This window comes from Neoarius graeffei, chromosome 15 (genome assembly GCF_027579695.1).
Source record: "Neoarius graeffei isolate fNeoGra1 chromosome 15, fNeoGra1.pri, whole genome shotgun sequence".
NCBI lineage: Eukaryota > Metazoa > Chordata > Actinopteri > Siluriformes > Ariidae > Neoarius > Neoarius graeffei.
In genome coordinates, this window is record NC_083583.1 from 14,853,837 (window position 1) to 14,881,336 (window position 27,500).

General features: G+C 41.6%; 1 protein-coding gene across 1 annotated transcript in view; it reads left to right on the forward strand.

Moving 5' to 3' along the window:
• The window catches only part of trip4 (thyroid hormone receptor interactor 4), a 204,171-nt gene that overhangs the window by 10,727 nt on the left and 165,944 nt on the right, over positions 1-27,500 (forward strand). The window contains exons 5-9 of the mRNA XM_060940426.1: positions 15,056-15,134; positions 15,283-15,400; positions 17,703-17,918; positions 20,482-20,608; positions 20,802-20,974. Of these exons, the coding sequence (XP_060796409.1) occupies positions 15,056-15,134; positions 15,283-15,400; positions 17,703-17,918; positions 20,482-20,608; positions 20,802-20,974 (713 nt within the window). The remainder of the gene's footprint in view (positions 1-15,055; positions 15,135-15,282; positions 15,401-17,702; positions 17,919-20,481; positions 20,609-20,801; positions 20,975-27,500) is intronic.

The window sequence follows — 27,500 nt, forward strand, 5'->3', positions numbered from 1 at the left end:
TCGTTAGCTAGCACCTCTTGGCAGACAACACACTGTGGCAGTGGAGCATCTTCAGATCCAGTCCATGAAAATCCAAACTTTAAATAATCGTGGTCATACTTCCTTCTTTTTTTGCTTGGCCCAGACTCTGTCTCCTCACTCACTGTAGCTTTAGGTACTAAAAATCGATCCATTTTGTCTCTGGCAAAGGCTAGCTGAAGTTCGCTAAATGTACGCAATAGTAACTTATTCTGGTTTATTTTTCCTCACGTTACGCCCCCCCTGAAGAACTCTGGCGCCCCCTAGGGGAGGCACGCCCCACATTTTGAAAAGCCCTGCTGTAGACCAAAAACGGCTTCAAATAATGAAATGAAACGTTTTTAAAAAATACCGTAAACAGCAAGCCATAATAAATGAAACAAATTTAATATTTGGTGTGAGACGACCCTTTGCTTTCCAAAAAAAAAAGTCTCTGGTACAATCAGTACGGTTTTATAAGAATCGGAATCAGAACTGAGTTTATTGCCAGTTCTGTACAGTTAAGATAGAAGAATAAAAAAAAAAGTCATTATATAATAAATAGAATTTAAAAAAAGAATCTCATCTCATTATCTCTAGCCGCTTTATCCTTAATGGAGTTATTCCCTGAAGTCGAGTCGTACATGAGCTGATAGCCGGTGAGGTGCTTAGCACTGAGTCGGCTACAAGCCATGCACGACGAGATTGTGGAGATAATAAAACAGTTATTCCACTCATTCACTGGATTTTGAGAGCTTTTTTTTTTTTTTTTTTTTTTTGCAAATTCGATAAATAAAAACTTAATACAAAATCATTTCCGCTTAGAATGTAAAGAAACCGGCGAGATGTCAGGAGCAATTTGTGAAAAATGCGATGATAATTCTTGAAATTTTTTTAAAAAAAGAAACGTTCTTACCATCAAATACTTTTATACCATGTTTGTTGCTCTTTTTTTTTTTTTTTTTTTTTTAGGAGGGGGGTTTGTTTCAGCAACATGCTCTGCCATTTTGTTTTCTCTGCTCATGGTATATGAGCTTATCCTAGTAGTAGTAGCCAATCAGAGCGCGTGATTGCTCATATCCAGTGAATGTGGATAGAATAAAAACAGTTGAAAAGTGGACCTGTTTAAGGGCTATGTGCATGAGTTGTTTTGAAGACAAAACAACTGCTGTAGACCTGCTGTAGACCAAAAACGGCTTCAAATAATGAAATGAAACGTTTTTAAAAAATACCGTAAACAGCAAGCCATAATAAATGAAACAAATTTAATATTTGGTGTGAGACGACCCTTTGCTTCTGACCCTTTGTACAATATGTCCCGGAATGTGCAAAAATGGGTCAAAGGATGAGGATGAAGAAGATTCATGACATGAATGTTTTGAGAAGAAGAGAATATGTGCAATGGGTGAAATAAATGGCCAACAAAGTTTGTATGGGGGGGAAGGGTGCCTAAGACTTTTGCACAGTGCTGTGTATGTTACTCTACAGCAGGGGTTGTCAACCTTTTCTGCTTCGAGACCCACCTATTCATACTTGTAACATGTCGGGGCCCATCAAAAAAGATCCCCGATTATTTTGTCTCATTTATTGTATTAGAATTTAATAATCTACTATAAAGTGTATTAATGGGATGCAACATCATTCCCTGATACAGATGGGAGCCCAGGAATGTATTTAAAACTGTCTGGATGTGCCAGAAGCCAAACCCTGCATGCAGGTCATTCTCAGTCAAAACGGATTAATGATCCAAAAGTGGAGTCTGGTCCATTCACACAAGAACTTATTGCCATGTTTGTGTCCAGCAACCAAGCAAGTTATTAAAACCAAGAAGTAAGATCACTATAAGAAGTGGATATAGAAACCACACAGTGGGATTCGATCCTTACATGCTAACAAAGAAGGATTTTTCTTACGAGTTGGAAAATTATCCGTCCGTTGAGTTCCCTGACATCTCAAACTACCTGGTGCTGCAGACATCATTCTACACAGATGAAAACCTGGAAGAGCATGGAGGAGAACAACCCCTCCATTATATGCGGCCGGGTTAAAGATCTGGGGATCAGGACACGACAAGATAGACAGCTCGAAGTGCAGAAAGAGTGTTTATTAGCAGGTGTGATATTTACGAAAGCAGAATCAGAGTATTTAAACAGTGTTATAAGCATGGCTAGAAACAAACGTGACGGTGATGATGCTTCACAAAGCCTCTGTGAAAACAGCGTCCGTATCTGCATGTGCTGATTTACCCTCAAATCAGTATCCGGTGTTTCCCATAACGACTGGGTTCCAAGTGCATGCTCGACACGCTCTGTGAGTGAGTGCGCACGGCCGCTCGAGCTGCGCCAGACTCAAGTGCACCAAGGCGTGACTGTCAAGTGTTTACCTGCTGTGTGACCACAACTTTTAGCTCACGTGTATATCGCCACCAAAATGCCTCATTTTCATCGATAACACCTTTCATCGGAAGGCGGTTGCATTTCTCTGCTCTCCTCTCCCTTATCTTCTCTGCTTATGCTCCTCTTGTCTTGTCTCGTCTGTCTACTGTCTATACTTTTGAGAGACTCTCTCCGCACTGCTCTTGAAACTTAAAAAAATCATGGAATTGATAAACTGGTTTCTTAACGCAATTGACACAATTTTCTCGACGAGAAGCCTGGGTTTGGGGGAACCGGCCTGTCCTGCCGGAACGTTCGCAGCTGGCTACACGATGGACGCTTGGGAGAGGTGGCGGTTCGTGTGCCTGGCGATTCTTTCTGTGGAGGACATTGAAGACCTCTACCTATTTGGAACCATGATTACAGGTCTTTTGCTGATTGGATTAGGCATTGCCCTGGTTTATCAAGGAAATCAGAAAACGGTGACCGCTGTCCAAAGCCCCATAAAGCTGCCCGACATGATTGAAGCGGTGGGCAGAGCTGTCGGCACTCAGACTGTGGCTATTCAGAACATGAATCGCAACATGGATAACATCATGGAGAAGCATTTTGCTTTGCAAAGGAAATGGATTGATTCGGAGACCAGAATGGACAGAGTAGTCGTGTAAAGGAATGCGTCTACTCTCCCCAAGACCAAACAATCCCAATCTTATCTGCTTTCGGCTCCCTCAGACATCACTGGCCTCGGCCAAGGCCGTTGCTGGAACAACAACTCCCCCTGAAGATCACTGCAGTGGGACGCTCTCGCATTCCTTCCCGCAGTCGCTGCTTTTACCCCCAGTGTGACAAGCGGGTGCACGACCAGCGCCGTCATGGCTGCAGGAACAGGTGGCTGCTTGCTTGCGCTGGGTTACCTTTATCCCCCCCCCCCCCAGTCCTGAGTTTTCATGTTGTAAAGTGCACTTGTGTTATTTTGTGCTTATGTGCTGAGATGGTTTTTTTTTAATGTTCCCACACTGTATTCCTCATAGGAGCATAGTGTGGGGGTTGCTTTTTTTCTCCTCCCCCTCCTCATTTTTTTTTTCCCCCCATCCCTGTCTTCCTGTCCTGCCTACTCCCCCTCTGTCAATTGTATGTATGTGTATATGTAAGGACGGGTTGATGGTCAAGTTCGCTGGTACTTGTGACTAGTGACAATAAAGGGTTCATTCATTCATAACCCATCGCAAAGCATTACGAGCTGTAGTCTGATCATAGCTTAATGAGACGGATGTGACGTCCCTACTACGAGTTAAAAAAAAAAAATTAACTGGGGGGTGGATTCTTGGCCTCATGGTTGAGAAACACTCCTATCATTTTACACATTCCGTAGAGCAAAGGAACACAGTGCTCCCTCTGCCGTGACGCTTAAAATCAATCATATAGATCCGTTTATTGTTGTCTTGAATCACCAAAGGCACTTATCCATTTCCTAAAGTCTATAATTAACAACATTTGTCCAGATATTTTTGTTTGTATCAGACAGTGTGTGTTTCCTGGCAGCCAATAATCTGGAGTCGGCTTTGTACCAACCAACTGACTGACTGGAAGCCGATTAGCTAAGCTCGCCAATACCACGGTTGATCGTGCTTTAATTGAGGAAGCCAAAATCCATTCCAGTACAACTGGTATCCAAATGAAATCAGTTGTGCAGCCCTGTTAAACCCCCTCACACACTGGCTGTCCAAACTAAACCTGTTGTTATTGTACTAGAGATGGGCAATATAGCCAACAATTTGTATCATGATATTGAACTGTGGGATGATAAATGTTTCGGTCACATGCATTTCTGGAGATCAGTGATGAACCGTTACTATTAGAGCTGGGATTTGAGCTCAGCCAAAGCTTAGCCAGACACCAAAAAAGCAACAGGGCAAAGGATTTTGTAAGGGATTAGCGGTAGGCTGCCAGTTCGCTCTATTGCGTGTAATTGTCGATGTTGATTTTAAAAGTAAGTAAATTACAGATGGAAATGAGTTCTCAAGTCTGAGTGAAAAATACTGTAGCGAGCATGCAGTATGGAAGAAGAGTCTGGAGACGGAAATCTTAGTTTCTCGGTCGTTAGCCTGTGCTACTTGCTCTCAATAGCACTGGCTTGACCACTTTATTAGCATTTGCTAACACTACTGATGAACGCTACACTGGCTGGAAGGTGACTTCACTGCTGCGCTGACTCGCGGTTAAAGTGCATATCGCAGGTAAATTCAGGAGCAAGATCAATGTAATTCTCCTATTTTATATTAAACTTTGGTCAAATATCTGTCATGTTTTGCATTTTGTGCAATTTTTTTACCTTGCGCAATACCAGAAATATTCAGTTGAAATCAAGCCATTTGAGGCAAATTGGTCCGCCTCTGAAAAAACTTGTCATTTGGATTTCCCGGCAAACATTGATTTTCGTGACGGCGTGTGCGGGACGCCTCCCTCTGAATCCTACGTCAGCGCTGGTTTGTTTATGAGAAAACGACCTGGTGGTTTTCTGCAAATTTCTTCAACGTTATCATGTAATTATTAAAATGGTTAACAGATGTATCGTAGGAGGGTGTAGCAACACCAATCTTGATGGGATTAGTACTCATCGTTTCCCAAAAGACCGGACAGTGAGAGAGAAATGGGAGCGCTTGGTCTACACAGGCTGTGCACTGAAACCGTGCAAAGCTCTCACAGCCTGCTGGCGCTTCCGCAGGTGACGTCACGAATCTGGCTCCAGACTCCCTTGGGATTTTTCCAGACGCGTTTTATTTTTTTCTGCTGTAGACAGATGGCCTTGTGCAAAATTACCCTTCTGGGTGAGTGTGTAAAGGGACATTCTTTCATATAAAAAAAAAACACGAATTTGGTCCAGGATATGCACTTTAAGCTCGCGTTGGCCTTCGAGAAGGTCTAGGGCGATATATTTTTGGTCCCTCCCACTAGAAATCAAAATCTGATTGGTTGATTCATCTGTCACTTCCTACATAAACATACACTGCCATGGCCTTCCGTCCCAGCAATGAAGTCCTAACCAATGAGTGAGCAGCTCTAAACTCTTCTCAGCCTCGAGACGACAAACAAAACAATCTCATTGGATAACTCGATTTTAATGTTTTCAGGACAGTAACCCTTTCACTTCTGAAGCAAATGTGATAGAAAATGAGGCCAAATTAGGAGAGAATAATTTATAATGAAATTATGAAAGACTCATGTCAAATCCAATCTCGGTTCAGCAGGAGTTATCTTAAAATGTATTAAACTTGATTTCAATTCTGTATATTAATTTTAGTGTTGATCTGAGTTCAGTTCAAGAATTCACGTCTGCCATTAAGTTAAAATGAAAGTAGGAGGGAAATTTTAAAATAAAACATATAAGCATGTCTAAAGTAGTATAATATTGTTCATGAAACAAAACACTTTATTATTTAAAATGTATTTAGTTTTTTTAGTAGCCATGAAGATGTGCTGTTACCACTGTCTATCTGTCCGTCCATCCAGCCATGAGTGCCTGAAAGTTTATCGGATTTATATGGAAGTGACTAGATTTAGGAATCGATCAAAACAGGGTCAAGGTCATATTTTTTTCTTCATATTTGACCGACAGTTCTGTACGAAAGTCTTAGGCATGTGGAAAGAAATGCTGGAGACCAAAAATGGCTTAGAAATAATGAAATGAAATGTTTCAACATTTAAAAAAATTACTATAAGCAGTAAGCCACAATAAATGAAACAAAATCAGTATTTGGTGTGAGATGACCCTTTGGTTTAAAAAAATAAAGTAATTTCAGGTACAATGAGTGCAGTTTGATAAGGAAATGAGCTGTAGGTTTTACTGAGCATCTTCCAGAACCAGCCGCAGTTCTTCTGGACACTTTGACGGTCACACTCGCGTTTTCATTTTGCACCAAAACCCAGTAGCCTTCATTATGTTTTCTTTTTTAATTTGAAAAGTGCTCTGTTATGGAATATGCTGCTCAGATACTAACTCTTTTTCCTTCTGTAGCATTTAATTTTGTGCTGGAAAGTTATGAACATTTGGAACTCTATAAAATGTTTTTGTACTGACTCGATAATGTAGAAGTCATAGAATAAAAATCTATAACAAAGTTTGTATTGGGGGGGACAATAGGGCGGCCTAAGACTTTTGCACAGTACTGTACGCTACCGTTCAAAAGAATGGGGTCACTTTTGCCGCTTTTCCACTACCAACGCGGCTGAGTCGGGCTGAGCCGTGCCGTGCTGAGTTGGGCTGAGTCGAGCTGAGCGGGGCTGTTGGAGTTGCATTTCGACTACAACCGCGCTGAACCGTGCTGGCTGGAAGTGGGTGGACACATTGGGTGGAGTTAGCGAAAGTGGGTGGACGTCACGTGATGTCGTTAGGCGGCGCAAACAGTGACATCAGTGATCTTTTAAGCGGTAGTCTCACGACCCGGATAGTAAACAATAAACATGGAGGACATGGAGTCGTTAGTGTTGCTGGTCTTGGTGCTGTGGCTTGTTGTCACCGACAACGCCAACAGATACTGGCAAGAGCGTATAGATGAGGCGAGGCGCATAAGGCTTCAGAAATTCTCGTAATTCGTAATTCTCCTTCTTCCGGGTTTGCGGTGTTTACAGATCCCAGCGTGCTCGCAGGGCGTGTGTGGGCATGTGAGGACACTCCTCCTCACCAATCAGTGTGCAGGGGAGTGTCTGCTCACGCCCCTAGCCCCACTCGGCTCGGTTTGGCTCGCTTCAGCCCCACTCCAAAACCGTGCGAGTTTTGGGGGCTGAGCAGGGCTGAAGCGAGCCGAGTCGTGTTGTTCTTAGATAGTCGAAACGCGAGCCGTGTCGGGCTGAAGCAAGCTGAAAAAGGGTAGTGGAACAGGGCCATTTGAAATGTCTTTATTTTTGAAAGAAAAGCACTGTTCTTTTCAATGAAGATCACTTTAAACTAATCAGAAATCCACTCTATACATTGCTAATGTGGTAAATGACTATTCTAGCTGCAAATGTCTGGTTTTTGGTGCAATATCTCCATAGGTGTATAGAGGCCCATTTCCAGCAACTCTCACTCCAGTGTTCTAATGGTACAATGTGTTTGCTCATTGCCTCAGAAGGCTAATGGATGATTAGAAAACCCTTGTACAATCATGTTAGCACAGCTGAAAACAGTTGAGCTCTTTAGAGAAGCTATAAAACTGACCTTCCTTTGAGCAGATTGAGTTTCTGGAGCATCACATTTGTGGGGTCGATTAAATGCTCAAAATGGCCAGAAAAATGTCTCGACTATATTTTCTATTCATTTTACAACTTATGGTGGGAAATAAAAGTGTGACTTTTCATGGAAAGCACAAAATTATCTGGGTGACCCCAAACTTTTGAGCGGTAGTGTATATTTTAAGGGAATTTCTATTAACAGTATCGCGATATTGTTGTACAGTTCTATGAAAAATAAAAACAAATTAATACGGAGTAAGTGACGTTTCAGGCACAGAATTGGCTTTTCTTTCTTACTTTTCATCTTCGTCTGATGATCCGTCCTGTTCCAAGCTGAAAGTTGTATTCCTGAAAAGTATCATTTTACGATGTCTGCTGCTGACGTCACTAACTCTACTGTCGTAACTGTTTCTTATAATCCATAGGGCCAAATTACTCAATTCTGATTGGTCAGTCAAGGAGGGCTTTTTTCCCTTAACACGGGGCCGTATTTCTGAAATGCTATTGGCTAGTTCGTTGCTTGGTTACGGTTACAAAAATTAGCAAATTTTGTCAACAAAATGGCGGACTCTGCTGACTCAGCAATGTCGCGTTTTGCTATATTTGACGAAGAAATGATAAACCAATTGAAAGCTGCAAGCGAAAATGAAAATACCAAAAAAGTATGAATTTTTGGCTTTCCGTGTTTAAGAAATGGGCCAAAGAAAGATAAATAAACGACTCTGTAGTGGCATGTGAGGTGCTATCGCAGTTTTATGCAGAAGTGAGGAAAGAAAATGGGGAAAATTACGAACCAGACTCTCTTAAAGTAACGCAGGCAGCATTGGATTGGCATCTGAGACGAGAAATATCCGGGATCAATCCTGAAAGATGTTACTTTTCAAGAATCACGAAAAGTCCTCGAGGGAAAAGCGAGAGATTTGCGAAAACAAGGAATGCTTTAGAAACTGATTCAATTGTGCAAGATAGTCTTGCACCCTGATTTGTCATTCACATTTTCTGAACCAATGTTGTGAACTTGAATGGCTTCTGAAGTATGAATTTGGCCCTGTGTATTCTAAACAAGTAATCATATGGTTCCTCCTAAAATTAAGGATCAATTTCACTCGTGATTTCAAAGTTTTCAAAACTTCGAAATCACTCGTGAAATTAGTAATCCTTAATTTTACTCGGCCCCATACGATCACCTACAGTGGTGCTTGAAAGTTTGTGAACCCTTTAGAATTTTCTATATTTCTGCATAAATATGACCTAAAACATCATCAGATTTTCACACAAGTCCTAAAAGTAGATAAAGAGAACCCAGTTAAACAAATGAGACAAAAATATTATACTTGGTCATTTATTTATTGAGGAAAATGATCCAATATTACATATCTGTGAGTGGCAAAAGTATGTGAACCTCTAGGATTAGCAGTTAATTTGAAGGTGAAATTAGAGTCAGGTGTTTTCAATCAATGGGATGGCAATCAGGTGTGAGTGGGCACCCTGTTTTATTTAAAGAACAGGGATCTATCAAAGTCTGATCTTCACAACACGTTTGTGGAAGTGTATCATGGCACGAACAAAGGAGATTTCTGAGGACCTCAGTAAAAGCGTTGTTGATGCTCATCAGGCTGGAAAAGGTTACAAAACCATCTGTAAAGAGTTTGGACTCCACCAATCCACAGTCAGACAGATTGTGTACAAATGGAGGAAATTCAAGACCACTGTTACCCTCCCCAGGAGTGGTCGACCAGTAAAGATCACTCCAAGAGCAAGGCATGGAATAGTCAGCGAGGTCACAAAGGACCCCAGAGTAACTTCTAAGCAACTGAAGGCCTCTCTCACATTGGCTAATGTTCATGAGTCCACCATCAGGAGAACACTGAACAACAATGGTGTGCATGGTAGGGTTGCAAGGAGAAAGCCACTGCTCTCCAAAAAGAACATTGCTGCTTATCTGCAGTTTGCTAAAGATCGCATGGACAAGCCAGAAGGCTGTTGGAAAAATGTTTTGTGGACGGATGAGACCAAAATAGAACTTTTTGGTTTAAATGAGAAGCATTATGTTTGGAGAAAGGAAAACACTGTATTCCAGCATAAGAACCTTATCCCATCTGTGAAACATGGTGGTGGTAGTATCCTGGTTTGGGCCTGTTTTGCTACATCTGGGCCAGGATGGCTTGCCATCATTGATGGAACAATGAATTCTGAATTATACCAGCGAATTCTAAAGGAAAATGTCAGGACATCTGTCCATGAACTGAATCTCAAGAGAAGGTGGGTCATGCAGCAAGACAACGACCCTAAGTACACAAGTCGTTCTACCAAAGAATGGTTAAAGAAGAATAAAGTTAATGTTTTGGAATGGCCAAGTCAAAGTCCTGACCTTAATCCAATCGAAATGTTGTGGAAGGACCTGAAGTGAGGAGTTCATGTGAGGAAACCCACCAACATCCCAGAGTTGAAGCTGTTCTGTATGGAGGAATGGGCTAAAATTCCTCCAAGCCGGTGTGCAGGACTGATCAACAGTTACCGGAAATGTTTAGCTGCAGTTATTGCTGCACAAGGGGGTCACACCAGATACTGAAAGCAAAGGTTCACATACTTTTGCCACTCACAGATATGTAATATTGGATCATTTTCCTTAATAAATAAATGACCAAGTATAATATTTTTGTCTCATTTGTTTAACTGGGTTCTCTTTATCTACTTTTAGGACTTGTGTGAAAATCTGATGTTTTAGGTCATATTTATGCAAAAATACCGTATTGGCCCGAATATAAGACGACCCTGAATGTAAGACGACTCCCCCCCTTTTCCAAGTTCATCTTTGGGGAAAAAGTTTTTTGAAGACCAAATGTTCATTCATATAAAGCGTATTTATTTCAAAATTCTGTTTAAAACTAGAGGCTTTTGTTTTTCACATTTAAATAGAGGTCATTTCAGTCTCATTTCCGTGAACACTTTTCATAGAAGTAAAAAAAGAGGCTAAACTGCAGGCTACTAGACAAGCCAAATTAAAACATTTAAATTGCATTAATTCAACAAATTTGTCAGGTTTAGATTGAAAGTTCATAAACTTCAGAATGTCGATGCATAACTTCCCATAGCCTACGGGTATACGGAATAAATTTGCAGAACGGTGCAAATGCATTAAACAATACATTAAGGTTTACAATAATAAACAATGGAAAGGGTAGTTTGCTAAATTACAGCTACTCAGCACAGAGATCCTCAGCCTCACTTTGCTCACTCTCACTGTCCTCACTTTCATGTTCCACCAGTCCCTCCCACACAATGTCATCCTCGCTTCCATCCAGTGCATTTGATATACAGCATTTTTTAAACCCATGACTGATGCTCTCTGGTGAAATTGAATCCCATGCTTGGAGGATCCATTCACGTAGCAGACGCACCGCAGACTTTTGAATTTTCCCAGTCGGTGTTAGTGCGTGGTTACCTGACAGGAGCCACTCTGTGTACCTCTTGCGAAGATTGTCCTTGAATGGCTTGTTGACGACAACATCCAAAACCTGCAGCTGGCTCGTCATCCCCCCCCCCCCCCCCCCCCCGGAATGATCACAAGATCGCCATTCATTTTGCCCACTTCAGTTTTTACTGGCTCCGTCAGATGGCAACGGAAGGCATCCAGAACGAGCATGTTCCTCTTTTTCAAAAGCGCACCAGGTCGCCTGCCCCACACAACCTTGAGCCAGTCTACCACCAGATCAGTGTCCATCCAGCCTCTCTCCTGTGCACGCACGATAATGCCAGCTGGTAAGGACTCTTTGGGGACAGTCTCGCGCTTCAGAATCACGTATGGTGGGAGTTTAGTTCCGTCGGCAAGACACGCCAACATGACCGTGACTCGGCTTTTCTCATTCCCCGTTGACCTCACAAGGACTGATTTGTCACCTCTTTTAGCAACAGTAACAGATGATGGCATATCAAAAAACACTGGGGTTTGATCGGCATTGCTTATCTCAGGGGTGAGCAAACTTTTTGGCTCAGGGGCCACATTGACTTTTGAAATTTGCCAGGCGGGCCGGGCCAACACCAAATTCATACATATCGAACATAAACCGGAAAAGCTTTAGTGTTATTGTAAGGCCTTCACTGACAGAGACCCAAATGCAGATCAGATTGACATTTATTTTAGTTCTCAGTCAACAAAGGCAGAGCAGAAAAATGCTTGCAGTTCAATAGATTGGCACATAAAAAAATATATATACACATAAAAACAAACACCAGCACTACAGCAGCCACCCACGACAACCAAAATTACTAAGAGTTATACTTTTTATATTATTATGTCTGTAAACATGTGACTACCATCTTATTACAGCTCCAACATAGTTGTAAATAGAGAAAGTGTTAATACTCACATTCACTCAGCAACCGCTGAGCTGTATTCGTCCGTGCTTGCGCTGACTGGTTGTTAGCATAATTAGCATGCTTGGAGGAAAAGTGCCGTTTGATGTTATATTCCTTTAAAACTGCAACGGTTTCTTTGCAAATAAGGCATACAGCCTTTGATCGGACTTCAGCAAAAAAAAATATTTAGTCGTCCATTCTTTATTGAACACCCTGCACTCACTGTCCACTTTTCTTTTTTTAGGACCACTCATTGTAAAGTTTTATCCTGTGTTCTCGAGATCATCAGTGGCACGGGCGCCAGAATGATTTCCATGGCACGCGCTGCACCACTCTGCAAATGTAATCTCGCGTGAATACGACTGACTGGAAAGACGGATCTCTAGAACACCTGTCTATGTGATAACACTGATGCTTATAGTTTATAGATCTGCTCAATCGTGTTTATATGATTGTCTTCCGCGGGCCGGATTAAAAACGCCAACGGGCCGGATGTGGCCCGCGGGCCGTAGTTTGCCCACCTCTGGCCTATCTGGTCGAGTGGGTAGAAGTACATTTTTCTTAGTTTGATAACATGTCGCTGAAAAGACAGCAACTTCTCCTCGAAGTCTGAGGGCAAGCGCTGGGCAAGGCTTGTTCTGCGGCGAAGTGACAGTCCATTGCGCCGCATCATTCTTTTACACCACCCAAGACTAGCTTTGAACTCCTCTGTGGGTATATTCAGCTCCTTAGCAATCTCCAAAGCCTTCAGCTGCATTATGGCTCTGGTTATGGGCATTCCATCTTTACGTTTTTCCGTCACATATTCACAGACTCTATCAATTTCCTGAAAACGGCCGTGTTGAGGCCCGCGGAAAGATTTTCTTTTACTGTTAGCGTTTTTAAGACGTTCTTTCTGGGTTCGCCACCAACGAACATTGCACTCCGTAACCCCATATTTTTTGGCAGCTTGAGAGTTATTTGATGATTCGGCCGCATTCACTACCAAAATTTTGAAATTGGCGTCATAACTCCGTCTAAGCTGTAGGTTAATTTGACTAGCCTTCGAGCCACTCTGTTCAAGGAAATCTCTTGACTTCTCCATTTTTCAGTGCTGCATTGTTGTGAGGGACGGTGGCCGATTCAGTAATTTAAGTGTAAACACTCGTTGTAAAATAGGGCCTATCGTTTTTGGCGGCATTTGTCTAGTCCGCGAATTTAAGATGACCCCCCCCTTTTTAAGAGCTATTTTTTACAACAAAAACACCGTCTTGTATTCGAGCCAATGCGGTATAGAAAATTCTAAAGGGTTCACAAACTTTCAAGCACCACTGTATACTAACTAGCTGAGCACATGAGTCGAGTGATGCACTCGGTGAAATGTCTCAGTGTGGTTATACCAAATTTAAAGTCATCTCAAAATTTTAAGTTCTTTATTGTGGATGGCGTTTTCCTCTGTCCCGCAAGAACAATATCATGCAGACGAGATGCGATCATTTCGATGTCCTGAGGGTCGCTTTTCTCCATTTTAGGACCGTCTTCCTCCCTCTTGAGGTAAACAGCCGAACAGGAGGAGCTTTAACTAATTAGCGTAACTATGGAACTGCGTCACACTAAGATGGCGATGCGTGGAAAACATCGTCACTCTGGAGAGTTTTGAGTCACAGGGATGTAATTTGTGGTTGACGTTCACGAATAAATCCATGAAACAAAAGACAAGTATGTCTTTTCTCTGTTATTGCTTTTGTGTTTTCGTTTCTTTCTCTGTAAGATCAAAACATTCGGTGTATAACTCCATACTCGCGACCAAGTCGAGCGCATGCATTCTAAGGCTAAGCCCATGTTTACATTAGATCGTATCAGCGGATCATCAGATTAACGTTTTTAAAACGATTCGCGTGCACACAGCAACGCCAATACACGATTTGCGTGCACACAGCAACGCCAATACACGGATACGCTCGGCTCCGCAGGCATCCTGCGCTCCAAATCACTCCGCCCTGAACAGCGAGTGCCCTCTGGAGGGTGCGCACTCCGGCCCTGCACAGCTCACAGAGCGCGCGAGTGAAGTGAACAAGCTGTGATTCGGGACTGAGCCGCTGTGTGTGTGATCCCAGTGCATATCACTTATTACTTGCAAGTGGAAGGATGGCAAGCCTAAAGACAATCATAACTACACAATGGGCAGTATTTGCATCAGTATTTGCAGTATTTTCATACTTTTATACTCTTTAATGAAAGGTGATACAAGGCGGAAGTCCGCGCCGTTTTTCAGCAGTCGCGTCACATGACCAACGCCAGCGAATCAGGAAGGTGGATGTCACAGTGACGTTGTCCAATGACGACGCCAGCTAGAGCTCAGCACAGCGTATCCGTGTATTCTGAATGTTTACACAGCACCGGACCAGACACGATCTGGATTGAATACGTGGACGCTGGCGGATTCCCGGCGTTTCCAGGCGGTTTAATGTAAACGGACAGTGCATCCGTGAAGAAAACGAGACAGATACGGTCTAATGTAAACGTAACCTAAGATAGCGAAGCGCTAGCTAGAATGATTTAGCTATCTGTCTAGAAAAATGACACGTTATCTTGCAGTTGCACTCACTAGGCAGGCTTTCCTTTTCTTTTCCGCTCGAAGGAGAGCCGAGTCCGACATGTTTGCCTACGCTGACTTGTTTTGGTTAAAAGTAGGTCAAACACGCCCCAACGTGATTTTTGTTGCTCACTTGCTTCGGTGATCTCCGGAATCGTAAGATGTGGGATGAGTTTTATCTCAGCAAAACATTTACACACAGGATACACTGCGTGTGTGCGCGCAACAGCGAAACATCTCGCAACTCCAACAGCTATAGAAATGGAACATTTTTGCCCAGAATTCAGTGGTGGAGTCAGAACTTTTACGTGTCGGTGAAATTTAAAAGTTCACCTTGACAAAGCAAAGGTTAAGCTGTTGAATATTTGGGTCGGAATCTTATGCTGAAATTTGATGTTCCACAAATCAAAGTGCATCATATTTAGATGTAATAAACATCATTGGGCGTGGTGTTTGTTGTTGGTTTGTTTGTTGTTTTTTAAATGCCCAGTTTTCTCTGCGGTTTCTTATCCTGAGTTTTGGTCTTTTTAAATCTCAGGTATGTACTGCAGAAGAGCAAGAGATTTTGCAGCGAGACTCGAACAAAAGTCAGAAACTCCGTAAGAAACTCATGGGAGGTGAGCGAGTAAAAATAAATCATCTTGGTGAAGAGTGATCTGTGATCTCGGATTCAGCAGTTTATTTCTTCTTCCTTCACATTACCCGGCGAGCGAGGCTGTTAAAGGTGTGTGTGTGTGTGTGTGTGTGTCTCTTTAAACATGACAGATCACATCGTATCTGAGGGAGATAAAGATTACCTGCCCCACCAGGAGGCCAGGATGAAAGCAGGCTTGGAGAAAGCCATTCAGCACAAAGATAAACTGCTGGAGTTTGACAAGAACAGGTAGACTTCACTAATCCCACTCATCCCACACTGTTTATCTGGGTGTCAGTAATGGAATGTTGTGCTCCTCATGGCATTTTGATGGGAACGGATTTCTCAGTAGTGATGAGCTTTCCACTTTTCACGTGCTTGTAAATGCCTCCAGAGAAATGCAAGAAGTGACGGTTAAAGATCGCTGAAGGGTTTCATGCTCGAGTGGAGAAGTTTGTGAATTGATAAAAGGGGAGATGTAGGAAAGGGAGATGCGAGCAGATCTTTGGAATAAATCATGTCGTGAATATACAATGTCATGTCCCTGGGTTGTTTTTTTTTTTTTTTTTTTTTATACAAACTTTTTTGTTATAGATTTTTATTTTATGACTTCTACATTATCAAGTCAGTACAGAAACATTTTAGAGTCCAAATATTCGTAATTTTCCAGCACAAGATTAAATGCTACAGAAGAAAAAAAAGTTTGTATCCGAGCAGCATATTCCATAAGAGAGCACTTTTCAGATTAAAAAAGAAACCATAATGAAGGCTGCTGGGTTTGGGGGCAAAATGAAGAAGCGAGTGGGACAGTCAAAGTGTCCAGAAGAACTGCGGCTGGTTCTGGAAGATGCTCAGTAAAGCCTACAGCTCATTTCCGTATAAAACTGCACTCATTGGACAGACTTTTTTTTTTTTTTTTTAAAGCAAAGGGTCGTCTCGCACCAAATAATGACTTTTTTTTTGTTTCATTTATTATGGTTTATTGCGTACTGTTTTATAGTATTTTTGTAATGTTGAAACATTTCATTTCATTATTAGTTCAACCGGCCGACAGGTGATGAGCTCATGCCATCGTGCGTTGTCTGTCGTTCACATTTCACGAAAATCGCTTCTTCTCTCTCAATTCTTCATTGATTTTTATTCTTTTTGGCAGGAAAGTAGGGCTGCATATACTGTAGCTTCTAGTCAAATTTGCATAATTGTAATTAATAATGAAGATATGGAGTAATTAAGCCCTAACGAGCAGTTTCCACACACATCGCTTCTTCTCCCTCAATTCTTCACCGATTTTGATTCTTTATGGTATGAAGGTAGGGGGACCTCGGGTGCATATAACTCCTACCCAGATTTGCTTCATCTCATTATCTCTAGCCGCTTTATCCTGTTCTACAGGGTCGCAGGCAAGCTGGAGCCTATCCCAGCTGACTACGGGCGAAAGGCGGGGTACACCCTGGACAAGTCGCCAGGTCATCACAGGGCTGACACATAGACACAGACAACCATTCACACTCACATTCACACCTACGGTCAATTTAGAGTCACCAGTTAACCTAACCTGCATGTCTTTGGACTGTGGGGGAAACCGGAGCACCCGGAGGAAACCCACGCGGACACGGGGAGAACATGCAAACTCCGCACTGAAAGGCCCTCGCCGGCCACAGGGCTCGAACCCGGACCTTCTTGCTGTGAGGCGACAGCGCTAACCACTACACCACCGTGCCGCCATCAAATTCAAAGACGAGAAACAGGAGATCAGGGAACAAGGAAATAAGGCTCGGTAATATATCAGCAACGCAACTCAATACTTCGCAAAGTAAGTGTGCTTTCACGGTTTTTATATAGGAGTGCTGATTGTGTCTTAATCCTGGGCAGGTGCAAGTCGTTTACCGTGCATGCACGAGAGTCCGCTTGGTGCACACGCTGTCCGGTGCGCGCCCGAGAGTCTATCTGATGCACGCAGCAAGGTGCGCAGGTGACACTCTTGCACGAAATTAGTACAAAAATTAGTGTAGATATAAATATCTTTTTGCCAAATTTTTATGGCATATTTACAAAAAATAAAGAAAAAATCCGAGTCCTCGTCTCCAATTTACGAGTCCAAATGCAGTTAATGCACGAGTCCGAGTCATCAGCGCTCGAGTCCAAGTCGAGTCACAAGTCCTTAAAATTCGAGCACGAGTTGGACTCGAGCACTACAATCCTGGTGCCTATATAGGCAATTATGGTTTAATTTTGTTTTATGTCTTGTTTTACTGTTTATTGCTCAATATAGCGAATGTTTTCATTCTTATAAACATTACTCAATCCATTATTATTTTTAAAGCATCTTCACCATGGTTAGTTGTTCAGAACAGTATCACCTTAAGTGTCAGCTTTCCATATAACCAATTAAGAGACTTAATCAGCACTTTATTGCATCATTTCCTCCAATTTCTGGCCTATCAAGAGATCATTCCAGACCTAGTTCATGAAAGCGCACGTTCACGTCGTCTTTTGTGAAGTTACTTCCGCTTTCCACTTTAAACATGACTTGTATCGTGAACTTTTTCAGCGTTCGCCGAACTCAGGTGTTGGACGACGAGTGCGATTATTTTGCCACCGACTCCAACCAGTGGCTGTCCCCGGTGGAGCGCACGGCGCTGCGCAAGCAGGAGGAGGAGCTTCGGGAGCTTCGGCACGCCTCCCGCAAAGACCGCAAGATCACGCTCGACTTCGCTGGTAGACGAGTTCTAGAGGAAGGAGAAAACCTGACTCAGTATTACAACAAGTAAGAATCACTGTGGAGGATAAAATCTAAAAGCTGCATCGTGAAATTTAAAGATGTGTGTTTCGGCTTTCTGGTTAAGATGTGTTAAAGAATGCGAGATCCCTTCAAATGATCTGAACTGAAACCTGTGAGGTTTTATTTCAAGTCTGTTTGTCTCTGATAGTTGAAATGGACATTTAAACATTGTTCAGTTTAAATCCCTGGAGGATGCATAGCGTTTTTTTTTTTTTTTTTTTTTTTTTTTTAAATAGAGTCCTATATATGGTTCGCCACGATGCACTTAAAATGCACTTCTGCGTCAGGATTATACGGAAGCCGCGAGAGGTCCTTCATATAATCTTTTTTTTATTCACCTTGTTATCCCGAGATAACGACATAATTAATTCAGGATGTCAAGAAAACAACACAATTATTCCGTGATCTCGAGAAAACAAGACAATTATTCCATGATCTCGAGTCAACCCCTGATCAAAATATTGCCTTATTAGGTGATCGATTATTCCAGACATTCTAATGACCAAAGTTGCGTCTATACAGAATGAGAAATAGCCCCAAAGTCAGCATATCACAAGTCTCTAGGTGTACCTGAATGAACCATTTCTCAGCTGTTTACTCGAGATCATGAAATAATTTTGTTTTCTCGAGATCACGGAATAATTTTGTTTTCTCGAGATCTCAAAATAACGGTTTTATTTTCTCGAGATCTCGAATTAGTTGTGTTGTTTTCTCGAGATCTCGAATTAGTTGTGTTGTTTTCTCGAGATCCTGAATTATGTCGTTATCTCGGAATAACGGTTTTGTTTTTTCTCGAGATCTCAAATTAGTTGTGTTTTCTCGAGATCCTGAATTATGTCGTTATCTCAGAATAACGGTTTTGCTTTCTCGAGATCTCGAATTAGTTGTGGTGTTTTCTCGAGATCCTGAATTAGTTGTGGTGTTTTCTCGAGATCCTGAATTATGTCGTTATCTCGGAATAATGGTTTTGTTTTCTTGAGATCTCGAATTAGTTGTGTTGTTTTCTCGAGATCCTGAATTAATTGTCGTTATCTCGGAATAACGGTTTTGTTTTCTCGAGAGCTCGAATTAGTTGTGTTTTCTCGAGATCCTGAATTAATTGTCGTTATCTCGGAATAACAGTTTTGTTTTCTCGAGATCTCGAATTAGTTGTGGTGTTTTCTCGAGATCTCGAATTAGTTGTGGTGTTTTCTCGAGATCCTGAATTATGTCGTTATCTCGGAATAACGGTTTTGTTTTCTCGAGATCTCAAATTAGTTGTGGGGTTTTCTCGAGATCTCGAATTAGTTGTGGTGTTTTCTCGAGATCCTGAATTATGTCGTTATCTCGGAATAACAGTTTTGTTTTCTCGAGATCTCGAATTAGTTGTGTTGTTTTCTCGAGATCTCGAATTAGTTGTGGTGTTTTCTCGAGATCCTGAATTATGTCGTTATCTCGGAATAACGGTTTTGTTTTTTCTCGAGATCTCAAATTAGTTGTGTTTTCTCGAGATCCTGAATTATGTCGTTATCTCAGAATAACGGTTTTGCTTTCTCGAGATCTCGAATTAGTTGTGGTGTTTTCTCGAGATCCTGAATTAGTTGTGGTGTTTTCTCGAGATCCTGAATTATGTCGTTATCTCGGAATAATGGTTTTGTTTTCTTGAGATCTCGAATTAGTTGTGTTGTTTTCTCGAGATCCTGAATTAATTGTCGTTATCTCGGAATAACGGTTTTGTTTTCTCGAGAGCTCGAATTAGTTGTGTTTTCTCGAGATCCTGAATTAATTGTCGTTATCTCGGAATAACAGTTTTGTTTTCTCGAGATCTCGAATTAGTTGTGGTGTTTTCTCGAGATCTCGAATTAGTTGTGGTGTTTTCTCGAGATCCTGAATTATGTCGTTATCTCGGAATAACGGTTTTGTTTTCTCGAGATCTCAAATTAGTTGTGGGGTTTTCTCGAGATCTCGAATTAGTTGTGGTGTTTTCTCGAGATCCTGAATTATGTCGTTATCTCGGAATAACAGTTTTGTTTTCTCGAGATCTCGAATTAGTTGTGTTGTTTTCTCGAGATCTCGAATTAGTTGTGGTGTTTTCTCGAGATCCTGAATTATGTCGTTATCTCGGAATAACGGTTTTGTTTTCTCGAGATCTCGAATTAGTTGTGTTGTTTTCTCGAGATCCTGAATTTATTGTCGTTATCTCGGAATAACGGTTTTGTTTTCTCGAGAGCTTGAATTAGTTGTGGTGTTTTCTCGAGATCCTGAATTAATTATGTCGTTATCTTGGGATAACAAGGTGAATAAAAAAAAAAGGATTATATGAAAGGCCTCTCTCGGCTTCCGTAGGATTACAATGTACCTTGTAAAACTTTTGCAGCATTTTTATATTCTCCATAATAATGTGTGCCTTGGAAGAATCTGTTTTAATGTGTACCTTGTAAAATTTTTGCAAGTCAGAAATGTTTATAGCATCAAGATTAACCTAGAGGAGCTGCTGAAAGGAGCACGATAGAGAAGGATCTGTTGATCATGTGCCTGATGAACTGAGGTTTATGCACGACTGCGTTAGGTATGATGAGACCGTCAAGGCCATCAACACCGGGGCTCTCATTCAAACCCCGAAGAGCTCGGCTCCAGCTGGCCGGCAGTACCTCAGGGAGCTCGTCAACCCAAATATTCAGCAGGCTGCACCTCAGGTGAGTGGCGTCTCCAATTGAGCTGGATATTTACCTGGCAGCCTTTCAAATCCGATTAGCTTCATGTTCCTGAGGGAGACTTTTTTTCTTCTCCCCATATTTGGACTGTGATCATTTAAATTCTGGGCCTTGAGCATATTCTTCTGGAACCTGACCATACAAATAAATAATTTTGTGTGCATGTGTGGTGCAGTGGGTGGATGTAGGTGATCTCTCTCACAGGCCTAAGTCTCCAGGCATTGAGCAGAAATCAGATCGCTCTCGATTGAGGATTCAGGATCGGGAGTTGCTGGAAATGGCGGACGGAGGATGGTGTCTGAGCATGCACCAGCCCTGGGCCTCACTTCTTACCTGTGGCATAAAGAGGTAATCGACTACCAAGGCATACCGGAGTCACACATTTTATCCTGCAGCGCAGTTGAATACGATTGGTCAGAAAGCGTGCATTGCTGGGTTTCACGTGACGTCACATCCGCCTCATTAGCTATTCAAAACTTTAGCTGGCGGTCTATCAAAGCTCAGTGGACAAAGCGTTTGTATGGTGCATTGCTCGCATGAAAAACGCCTTACGCTTGCGTTGTTTTAGGTTGTTCAAACCGTGAAACTGATAAAAGTTTCTTCAGGGTTCCTCATGAACTAATAAAGGGTGAACGAACACAGGATTTCACAAAAAGACGTCGAGAAAGGTGGCTTTTGAATCTCTGACTGAAATCGAAGGGAGCCGAGTCGAAGCGTGCTCGAGTTTGCAGTGATCACTTGGTGAAAGGTTTGTCTCTCCCTCTCAGCTATGGCCTTAGTGTTTTCCAAGTACTTTTCTTGCTATGTTTCGTTATTTTACGCAACTTTTTTTAGTCACGAAGCGCTAAAGTCCCCAGCTGTTCCTTTGTTTCCTCCTCACAAAGTCCATATGCATGAAGGTCGCGACAAAATTCTTCCCCAGCCGTACAGTTACAATGCGCCGTGATCACTTCTCCGTCTTGTTGAACTAAGATCCAGGTCTTTAAAGGGGTTTCTGATGAGCTTTGTGAATGATTTAGCTGAGAGATAAGAGCCAACACAAGTGAGAATCAAGCCAACTGTTTGTTTACACGAAAAGCTTTAAAAAAAAAAACCATACTTAGACGGGTAAAAACAATCCAGGATTCATTCAGCAGCGACTTGATAGCGAGGTCCTTTACCCAGCCGTGTACAAAAAACTAGTAAGCCTCTATACTCTTCCACGCTTTCATCTGTTTTGCGGTGTAGAAGGACGTCTGCAACACCAGATAGTTCGAGATGTCGGGGAACTCGACTGAAGGGTAGTTTTCGAGATCGTATGACACATCCTTCTTTCCCAGACTGTATTGACATAAATGACGTCAGTGATTTGCAACACATGAATGAACTGAATGGTGAAGATTTATAAAGCGGAGTGAATCAGTGGGTGGATACGGACAACGAACGATGCACCGGTAACCTCCGTCATTTCCACAACGGATGAAAAAATCATCGCCTCCGTTCGTGATCCTTTAACTCGGTCAACAAACTGCGATAGTGACCCGGAAGGAGAAATTCGTGGTGATGAGACTGTGCCTAAAATTTCACATATATGTGTAACGTGAGTGTTTGGTGCGATACGTAGGTCCATTTCAGTATTGCAAACTTCTCGGTATAACAAACTATTTGGACGTCTTCCAGGGAGTTTGTTAAAGCAGGCTCGGTGTGTATTTTGAAACGGATCTCCAGGATCTTAATTCATGGCCACGCCTTATTGAAAAGTAACCACAATGTCAACTCAGCCGGTCCGTCCAACCCTCCATCTGTTCTTCCTTCAGCTAACTTGTTTCTCATCAGTTGGTTAAGGCTTGACAGCACGCTACTGCGCTGATGAACCTCCGATTCGTTTATATGGGAAAACACTGTTTTCATTTGGCCTTTAAAGACATTTAAAAGTGTTTACGTAACACTAGTGTCAATTCAAGAAAAAACAAATGTTGCCATGCAGAACAAACCCCGCCCGGTAGCTTTTTTTTTTTTTTTAAATATATAAAGTGCAACTAAAGAGCTCTTCAGAGCAGCTAAGACTTCCTTACATACAGTATAATTATGTAGTAAATCTGTAATGACTATGATTTTGACCTTTTGGGTGACCTTGACCTTGATCGGATGACCCTCAAAGTGTTGGAGATTCTATTTAAAGCCTAGGTCACAACCGGACGTACGATTTTTTTGGCCGTGCGATTTTTGGCGTTTCCCAAATCGCTGCGGTTTTTTTTGTTCGTGGAGAAAGACGCACGTTGGCCGTAAGTTTGTCTTGCAACCTGAAAAAAACGTCAGTGCCCGTAGAGTTTGTTTGACATGACAAAAAGAACCTCTGCGGCCGGTCTACGGCTCGAAAATCAGCACGTCACACGCGCGCCCTCCATGCGTTTCTTGCGTTTTTTGCACGTAGACTGTCCGTAGGAGCACGTACGGCTGGTTGTGACCGAGGCTTAAAGTGCCAGTCCACCATTGGATGTATTCTTTGGCATAAAATACAATATATTTTGACAACGTATATAAATGGTATCACTAGATAGAGAAATCTTTTAGCTTCAAAATGTTATATCAAACATAATTTTTTGACAACGACAAGTATATTAATTTTGCGACCAAAGTCACCTCCCCTTTTAATTTCTGCGCGTGATGTCATCGGCAGGTTCCCCTTCTTGTGTACCACGTGACGTGTGACGTGGCACAGATTATCAGCAATGGCGGATAGAACGCGATAAAAATAATACCAATAAATCTAGCTAATACCAATAAATCTAGCTAATACCAGTAAATCTAGCTAACTGAAAGATTAACTCAAAATTTTTCGCAATTTTTTTGGCCCCCGTATACGAGGAGAAATGACTCTCTCACTTTGGGGGTTTCCTGGTCTAAAAATAGACCGACACGTGGTACACAAGAAGTGGAACCTGCCGATGACATCACGTTTCACTACCGCGCGGAAATTAAAAGGGTAGGTGACTTTGGTCGCAAAATTAATATACTTGTCGTTGTCAAAAAATTGTTTGATATATCATTTTGAAGCTAAAAGATTTCTCTGTCTAGTCATGTTGTCATAAAATATATTGTATTTTATGCCAAAGAATACATCCAATGGTGGAATGGCACTTTAAGACCAATGCCCGTCTATCCTGAAAGTTTCATGAAGATTGGTCCAGCCGTTTTTCCGTAAACAAAGAAACAAAAACCCCACCGAAAACAATACCTCGCCCCCTGGTGGACTCCGTCCTGGGCGAGGTAATAACTTCTTGCCGGAATATATTGTTAATTTTGTGCAGCATTGTGATGAGCTTTTACTTTAAGCAGGGTTTGTTTGTTTGTTTTGAAAAAAAAAACTTGTGTAACGCAATCCACCAAACTCATGGGCGCCACCAGCCATCTTGGATTTTTTTTAGTGATATTCGTCACCAGTCCATGTGTTTTTTGTTTTGTTGATTCAATCAGCTTGAAACTCATGATTCCCACCTAGCGGTCGAATCCCTCATCTTGACTTGTTTTTCCAATAAAATCAGTTGAACACTTTGCTGTCTAGTGCCCGCGAAAGATTGGAAAATTCACTGAGGAATATTTTGTATCCTTCCTAAAAAAAAATCGATAATTATCCGAATTTTTTTTTTTTAAATGGAGAAAAAAATGAGAAGGTGTATAAATATCAGTGATACTGTTTTGAAAAGAATTAACGAAAGTTTGAGCCTCTTATACACAGCGCATTCGAGCACCGCCGTCATTAGTCATGCTCAGTGTCCACAATTTAAAGTGAACGTACCCAGTAAATTCTGGTTTTTATGTTTAAACATAGAGTTTGGACCAGTTTCATTGACGTTTAAACCTTTTAGGTACCGAATTGTGAGACAACAAGAAGAAGCCTTTATCTGTAATTCTTACCCTGATACTCAAAACTCCTAAATCTCTTTATTTGGCTTTTTGGTCTGTTAATTTCTGATTGAGGGCTTTTTTTTTTTTTTTCTCATGAATGGAAAATTTAAACCAGTGGAAAGTGGTTGCTGGTTTGTACAACAAAGAGAAATGGAAATTGTATAAAGCACTGGATTTTTAAATGTTCATAACTTTTTAAAGATTATTTACAAAATGAAAAGTTTTCAATTCAGATCTTCTCACTTTTTTTTAAAATTTGATACATGACCCAACACGATGACAACTACTGTAGCAATGACGGGCCATTTTTGAATAAAATTGCTCCCCTGACGAGCTGCATGTTTGGATTGCGATCCTTGTAATTTTGTAATTAGGATAAAAGAATAACACGACTAAATCCAAAATGTATCCTTCCTCCATGATGGACAGTATGCGAGGGTGCTTCAATAAGTTCTCGGCCTCACCCAGAAAACGTCACAGGGAAAAGATTGTTCTTGCGTTATTTTTCAACACTGTCTCCTTTAACCTCAATGCACTTTTTGTTCAAGCGTCGCAATTCCTTCGCGAAAGGTCACATCTTGAGCCTCCTAATTGTCCTCTCCAGCATGGATGACCACCATCACTCTGAAAATGGCAACCACACAAGCGGGATTTCAGTTTGGGAAACGAGTAAGGTACATAGGGCAACAGTTCAAAGCCACATTTGGCTGCTTCTGCCCCTGCCACCTGTGCTGTGTGGATGGGTGCATCGTCCTGGAGCAACAGCACACCAGCTCGAAGCTTTCTTTCCTTTCTTTTTCTTAGATTGCTTCTTTCGTTACGTTTTTTGTGGGATTACATCCCTTGTTTCCACGGTCGCTGCATGCCCCAATACACAATCTTCCTCCTCGGTCTTCTTTTCCTGCAAGCTATGACACGGAAAAAAACCCAAAGCTGTCATTCATGAACGGTCCACTCCACATACACTACCGTTCAAAAGTTTGGGGTCACCCAGACAATTTTGTGTTTTCCATGAAAAGTCACACTTTTATTTCCCACCATAAGTTGTAAAATGAATAGAAAATATAGTCGAGACATTTTTCTGGCCATTTTGAGCATTTAATCGACCCCACAAATGTGATGCTCCAGAAACTCAATCTGCTCAAAGGAAGGTCAGTTTTACAGCTTCTCTAAAGAGCTAAACTGTTTTCAGCTGTGCTAACATGATTGTACAAGGGTTTTCTAATCATCCATTAGCCTTCTGAGGCAATGAGCAAACACATTGTACCATTAGAACACTGGAGTGAGAGTTGCTGGAAATGGGCCTCTATACACCTATGGAGATATTGCACCAAAAACCAGACATTTGCAGCTAGAATAGTCATTTACCACATTAGCAATGTATAGAGTGGATTTCTGATTAGTTTAAAGTGATCTTCATTGAAAAGAACAGTGCTTTTCTTTCAAAAATAAGGACATTTCAAAGTGACCCCAAACTTTTGAACGGTAGTGTACGATCTGTCGGTCTCCGTTCGATCACAAAGCAATAAAGGTTTCCTGAATCAACATGTCGGCAAATTCAGATCAATATTGGTGTCCCCTGCTGCCGATTTTTCCGATTCGACCTGAAAAGTGCATCTACTCCGCCGGCGCCACCATGATTTGAAAATCACCCGATTGCATTCCTGCGCACTGATTGGCCAAAGCTCGAGCAGTGTTTGTGATGCACTGACAGTAAATTTCGAAACAAACTTGAGAATAATGATTTGAAGCCACCATAGTGTGCATTAAATTTAGACTTTGTGTACGCCTTGTTTAATTTCCAACCCTTCCATACCATGACACGGTGTGTTGTTGCGAGGCCTGTTTTCGTTACTTGTTTTGACAGGTCACATTTAAAACATTGCTGCGTGGTTTCTTGCATACGATTTCAACGTCACTCACTTTTTAAACAATCAGCGCGCAGCAATGCATTATGTGGTAATTTTTTTTTTTTTTCTCCTTCCAAAATGGCAGCGTGGGCAGAGTAGACTGGAAGTTTTCTTCTTGGTTGGAAAAAAATCGACCGTTTGGATCAATATTATCGACTTGAATTGAATAACTTGTTGGGCCGAGTAATCTTTTAATGAGTCGTGATCAGAATAAGGTTGGTAGACTGGCCGTGGAGCTAGCAGATTAGGAAATGCATGACTTCTAACACGGGACCCCCCCAGCTTTGGCGAAATATTTTATTTATTTATTTTCCTCCCTCATGGCTAACTTGTAGGAAAAGAAGACCGAGGAGGATTGTGTATTGGGGCGTGTAGCTACTGTGCTTGTTTCTCGGTGAGGCTGAGAACTTTATGACGTACCCTCGTAAACACACCCACAGGATAGCTGTATTTGCATTTAGGGATTCATTTACATCCAACTTGATGTCTGTCCGTTCTGTTCTTCACTATAATCTGGCTTACCGAATGAATTCAGAACCTGTTTTCGGAATTAAAATCATCCTGTGGACCTAATTGAATTCAAGGTGTTTTTTTTTTTTTTTAAGTGCTAGTCTGTTAGTCCACTAGAGGGCAAAATGGAGCAATAAACTAACAGCATTGAACTCAGCTAATGACGTAATTCTTCATTAACAAGCAAAATATTGGTGCTGTAACTACATCTCTTTCTAAATGAACAAATTTAGAGGTTTCACAGCAACATGTTGAATATTTATGCAGTCACAACTTGTAGATTTTGGTTTTTATTTGTTTTTTGTTTTTTTCATTTCAGTCCCAGGTTCTAGCACTCAAAGATGTAGAAAATCCATTATTCGGAAATAAAGGGTCGTTTTTGTAACGAATTGTCCGTCTGTTTTGAACTTGATATAGAGCATGTTCAGTCGCTCACGTTCAAATAATGTTCTAAATCAGAAACCTATATCTGATATCAGGTTATTTGAAATGCCTTATGTCTAAACACTCTCATCCCATTCTGCCGTTAATTCAGAAGTGATCGTTATTGTAATGACATGATGGGT